General features: G+C 32.9%; 1 protein-coding gene across 1 annotated transcript; it reads right to left on the bottom strand.

The window, feature by feature from the left end:
* Window positions 1-1,161: 1,161 nt before the first annotated feature.
* Window positions 1,162-5,640, bottom strand: LOC145045307 (phosphoinositide phosphatase SAC2-like). The gene is made up of 13 exons (XM_078993642.1): window positions 5,121-5,640; window positions 4,459-4,663; window positions 4,208-4,373; window positions 3,905-4,127; window positions 3,750-3,826; window positions 3,471-3,658; window positions 3,292-3,389; window positions 2,702-3,211; window positions 2,496-2,617; window positions 2,295-2,408; window positions 1,907-2,173; window positions 1,710-1,812; window positions 1,162-1,613 (listed from the first exon to the last, which is right to left on the bottom strand). Exons 1-13 carry the CDS (start codon window positions 5,214-5,216, stop codon window positions 1,545-1,547), a joined length of 2,238 nt encoding a protein of 745 aa, XP_078849768.1. The 5' UTR covers window positions 5,217-5,640; the 3' UTR covers window positions 1,162-1,544.
* Between the last annotated feature and the right edge of the window lie 630 nt (window positions 5,641-6,270).

Raw genomic sequence — 6,270 nt, 5'->3', positions numbered from 1 at the left:
AGGCCTCGTTTTCTGAGTTCGCACCCAAAAAACGCCGTTATAACAGCTTGAACATCGCTCCGACGTGTGTTATTAGTTGTTATGGCATGAACCGTTATCGTGGCAACAGGAGGCAACACTCAAAAACTTACAAACGGTCATAATTCAGACCATTGATGAACGGTCAAAACCTAAAAAAATCAATTCTACTAATGTTGTCTACCTCTACTATGTTATTTGGTATTGCATATTTTCACACTTGGTATTATAGATATGATTAGAATAATTAGGTGATAACTTTTGGATGTAATAACATGTTGTCTACCTTTAGTATATTATTTGGTATTTGCATATTTTCACACTTGGTATTATAGATATGACTAGAATAATTAAATGACAACTTTTGGATGTAATAACATGTTGTCTATATTTACTAGCCTTAAAGAAACTATATAGCTAGATAGATGGAAGCCTCTTGGCCAAAGGCTTTTGATGGAGCATTTTATTTAGGTGGCCTAATTGGAGTATGTTATTTGGTGTTGCATATTTTCACACTTGGTATTATAGATATAACTAGAATGATTATATGATAACTTTTGGATGTAATAACATGTTGTCTACGTCTACTAATCTTAAAGATACTATCGGGGAGATAGATGAAAGCCCTCTAAGCCGAAGGCCCTTTTTTTTTTTGATGGAGTATTTTAATTAGGTGGCCTAATTGGCTTAATTGCTATATAATCTTCCATCATCCGATTCGATTTTTTGTTGCTGCAAAATTTAATTTGCGAAATTGCCTTATGATCATTCATCATCCAGTTTCAATTTGTTTCTATTAATTTTAATGACTAGAATTTGGTTACATGGCTTACAAAAAAACAATTTAAACCATCAAACATAGTAAATGGGGCTTTATTTATACACAATGTATGGTTAGTCGTCCAAGTTGTATTTTACGTTCTGATGCCCTTGGAATGGACGAACAATGGGCAGCACAATTTTAGATTGAAATGACATTTATATCAAGACTTGTGAGTATTCTGTATTTAATATATATATATATATATATATACACACACACACACACACAGAGAGAGAGAGAGAGAGAGAGAGAGAGAGAGGGGTTAGGTTTATAAACTAAAAAAACACATGCAACTAGGAAGAAGAAAGAACATCATCAAATGAATCTCCAACCTGCCTAAATAAGTAAAATACAATACAAAAATATATATATTTACAAAGATTCAAATATTGTCAAAAGCAAGTTTAATTTTTTACTCTTCTGTACTTGTACTAGTGTTTAGATGGGGGTCTCTGGTCTCATGTATGCTTTTTAATATATATATTTTTTACAAGGGTTGTTAACATACTTTTCATTTTTAGTTAAACATACTTTTTCACTTTTTTTTAAAGGGTTTTATATCATATCATTCTTTTTGTCTCTCTAATGGTACTCTGTCGCCATTTATTTTAGCTCAGCAACCCACATCCTTTGGCTTATGGGTAAGTAGAAGATTTTTACATTTTTCTTTTCTTTTTTTTGTTGTTGGCAAAAGCAAAACTGATCAAGGGAACATGATATCCCCATGGGTCACCCATTCTGCAAATCTATCCGAAAACCCACCTTTACCGTCCTACATAAAAAAAAAAAAACAAATCATTTATTTTTAACTTCTATATACAATAATTTAACCACAACAAAAAAAATAAATAAATAAATAAAAACTGACCTTCACATTATCACATATCTCAGAATCACTAGCGAAAGTGCACATCTCATTTACCACATTTTCGGACGACTGACCACCCATAGGCGACCCTACAAGTGTTGACCTGGACCCCACAAGGTTAGGGATTAGTGATTTACAATTTCACTCACCAATAAGAATATAACCGCTTGTAAAAAGAATTAAAAGTTAGTACTTACCTTTCATATGTTTCATCTTCACATGAATTCCCAGACGATGAAAGCCAATCAACATCAAGAAAATTTGAACAGTTGAAAGAATCCCTGTTGTAGAATACGTGATCACTATTTGGAGTTTCTTTTGGGTAAGTCGAATCACTTTCACAAGAGATTTCATGTAAAGATTCTGATTGTATTTCTTCTTCATTCTTTTGGGTCATTCCAATACCACCAAGTACATTCCCATCAAACATCATGTTCCCAACCGATAACGACCTTTTAATCATCCTGCATTTAACCAAAACTAAGCATCCAATGCAAATGTAACACCATAAATATATATATATATATATATATATATATATATATATATATATATATATATATATATAAAGTTAGAAAAACAAACCTAGTTTTTTCCACAAAAAAATTAGAACCCCGGGTTCCAACATCATAATGTTGATCCGAATCCAATTCCCATAATGCAGGTTTACCTATTTGTGGTTGATAGTGACCTAGAAACCTGATCAAAACATTGACTTATTATTATTACTTCACTTCATATTAGTTAAATATTAATTAAGATCAAATGTTGAGAAACTACACTTACACATTAATTGCATCCTGCTTTTCTCCATCCATGTATGCGTTACTGTAGTAACGTTGTAGGGTTCTAAAAAACTCCTGGGACTGAGTTGCTGCTTTCCATTGACCTCTTCTTTGGCAAAATATCTATATATAGATTTTAAAACAATATTCAAGTCCAAACTTTCTGAATATGTAACAAGTAAAAGTAAAAAACAGAGGATTGATTACCTTATTGTGGGCTGCAGAACCACCATATTGAAGTGCTAAAGTGTCGCCCATTTTTTCATAAACTTTCATTAAATCTTCTGCTAAATTGGAATCAAGCTCAATAACTGTGGTATCTATGTATCCCATGGTATGAAGTTGACGCCCAAGTGCAGCCCAACCATATGCAAATTGAGCAACATTTGTTCGATCCAAACAGTCTATACAGTTTGTTCTCAAAACCCCTGTTTGGTATTTAGGAGGCTTCACACTAAAACCCTCACTTTTTGTCAGATCTTGGGATGTTGAATTTGGGATCACTTGACAATAAAACAACCCAGTTAGGTTCAATGCATAAGTTGCTACTTTCCCCAAAAGCGCCAACACATTTGTAGATTTGTTTCTTGAATATTTGTTTAAATCCCAATGAAGAAACTTTAAACGGTTTTCCTCGGGTAGATCTTTATTAATCAGCTCGATAGCATTAGCAAACTCCACCCGCAGGAGGGATTCTCGGGGTCTCTTTTCTTTCGTCTGCAAATGGTATTAAAAATATTTAAAAGAAAACAAAAATGGATATTCTTATTTCTTTCTATAAATGGACATTTATGTACCTTGATGAGATTCAATATAATTATTGGATTTCCATATCTCTTGACAAGATTCTCAAAGTGAAGTCTTGTGGCATTGTACTTTTGGTCTTTCTTTGACACTAGAATAGATAGGGAGGTAATTATTAGGGGAATGAAAATGACAAAATGTTTAAATTTAAAAAGGTTTTTATTAGTCTTACATATGATATCAGGTTTAATATTCAAACGTGAAGTTTCCTGTGACCAGAAGAGGGGTATTGAACCTCGGTTTTGAACAACAGAGCTTATTTGCACAGGGCATCCTTCAGGGACATCTTCAAATACAATCTGTTCTGTTTCAACATCATTTGCAACACGACCTTTCTCATTTACCCCTCGTTTCAAGTATCTATATAAAAAAAATAGAAATATAATTAATCAAGTTACATGAGCAATGAACCTAACAAAACTGAGGTTTCCAAAGATGAAGGAAATCGTACCTAGTTCCAGCATAATGGCGAGATCGTCTAGCAATGAGGGTCAACTTGAAGTCTTTTTCTGCTATTGAAAGTTTGACCTAATTTTTTATAAGAAGAAATATGAATGCTAGATATATATTGCTTGATTAGAGAATTATTATGAATGCTAGATATACCTGTTTAAAGTAGCCATAAACTAGTGCTACTGTCCACAGATTATTCTTCAACTGATTCTGAATTGTGCTAGTTAAGAACTCATTCCAAACAAACATTGTTTCATTAAGAAACTGCCCTTTCTCGTGAGTAGATAGATTCTTTTGAAAACTATGCATGACACGATAGGAGTAGCTGAAATAGAAGTCCTTTGTAAGATCCACTGAGCATAGGAGCTTCTTGTATCTATATATATTCAATGAAATCAAACATTAAAACAAAGACCTGTAATAAGCAAACATTTATATGCAGAATTGACTAAAGACCTGTTCTCATTCTTGGAGTAAGCCACGCTGGGTTGAACAGAAGAATTGGGAATTGGTAAGATCTCACTTTTGGTGATTGCATATACTGCATGACCACAGATTACACCAATCTTCCTTCTTTTTGTAATGAGCAGCATGTAATAAGGTCCCAGAAACTTTATGAACCCTAAAATCACAATAAAGAATTGTGAGAAGTGAGAACAAGTGATTGTTGTGTATTGATTTGGAATAGCATCAGGAATAGAGCATACCAACAATTCCATAACAAGTGGTAACAAATCTAAGCCCTCCTGTGGGGTTATTTCCATCATGGATTCGCTTTAACAGTTCACAGCATTCAATTTCAGTGTATGTGGTGGGATCTTCTGTAATATTTAGCTCGGTAGGTTCTGACCTGTCAATCTTTAAAACTCTCCAAGTTGATCTATCTTTACTCCGTCCGATCATATAAAAGTTCTGTAAGGGGTAAAATTTTGATATTGATTAGCAGTGAAGATATATAGTTACACAAGGATCTGATAAAGTTAAGCAAAAGATAGAACTGTACTGAAATAGGTATACACATAAACCACGAAGCATAATCTACAAGCCAATATTAATTGCACAAAAAGATAAACCTACAAACAGTTTAACATGTGTGGACTGAAAAAAAGGTAAAGCACATAAAGGTTTTTGTCGGTGAACTAAAAAACTTATGTGTTAGCTCCAAATATGCCCCATCAAGAACTGTTTTACTGCTAATTGATGGACGTATACTTGTAACATCTGGAATACGCTTAATTGCTTATATCAATTACATCATTACATGTAAACTAAATTTAACAAATTGATGACAGAAAGCAGAAGATCATAGAATCAAAAGACTAGTACTGAAAAATTTGGGAGAAGAAGGAGAAGATAAATAAAATATTACGGAGCGAGTCTCGTAGAGTCTGAATTTTTGCAGATATGCATTGCTGACTTTGGGAACCTCTCTGATCCAATCTTGTTGGTCATTCTCTGAAGTCATTGTTCCGGATCCCCGAGCCTCAGGCCCGGGCTATATCACGTAAACATACAAGTTGGAATAGATTAGGCGTTGAAACTAGGCCGCCGGAAACCCTAATATTAGGATTATGTACATCATTCACTGCAGAAAACTTCCGAGATACGTAGACGAACTGGAAACTTGACTTTCGTTAAATTGAATAGAGAAATCAGTGTTTTATTTAGCAAATGTATGGAGCAAATATAAATGAAGATCCGGCAATCACAGATAGAAATGGATTTAGAAGATGTGATGAAGAGAGAATGGAAGAAAGTTAATGTGCAAACTGCAAAGGGCAAAGGCAGGTGGATAGATTTGAGTCGAAATCGATGGAGAGAGAGAGAGAGAGAGAGAGAGAAAATCACAGCTCCGGCGACTGTATCCACATAAAATAAGAAAGATACGAAAAGAGAAAATGAAATTATTAGGTTTTGTAAGGTGGAGGAGGAAGAAGTAAAACACGTAGTAAATAGTAAAATATTTATGTATATAGTGTCCAAATATTATTGGTTCACACATATTTTTTTTGTGACATGTTCCTCATGCGGCGTGTTTAATCTTTTGTCTTTTCACATTAATTACACATATGTGATTATAATGTAGTGTTTAATCTTTATTATTATAGCTAAAAACAAATAAATCATCAACACTAATTCAAAATGTGAAACGAAAGATTGTGGTAAAATCATTTAAATATTATTTTACGTAATATAAATGTGAGTTGTGGTTTAAACTTTATGCGGAAAATAATTTAGAAACGCTGTCACCAAAAAAAGGTCAATTATCTTTTTAAAGCAATAGTTTATAAAAGTACTTATAATCTTTTTTAGAATATACTTCTTTCCTTTGGAAAAATATATTTTTTATTTTGTTATGTGTTTTAAAGGTTCAATCATTTTTTTGGAATTTATCTGTAAAGCATTTATTTGCTAATGCGTGGTCGTCAAATATATATATGGTTGTAAGTTGAAATAGTTATCGTTCACTAAATTTTTTATTTTATATTATTAACTACACGTTATTGATGTTTTATTGA

Source organism: Lactuca saligna, chromosome 5, assembly GCF_052625555.1.
Source record: "Lactuca saligna cultivar CGN05327 chromosome 5, ASM5262555v1, whole genome shotgun sequence".
NCBI classification, from domain to species: Eukaryota; Viridiplantae; Streptophyta; class Magnoliopsida; order Asterales; family Asteraceae; genus Lactuca; species Lactuca saligna.
Note: the sequence above shows the minus strand (reverse complement) of the source record. Positions and strands in the feature narration are given on the sequence as shown.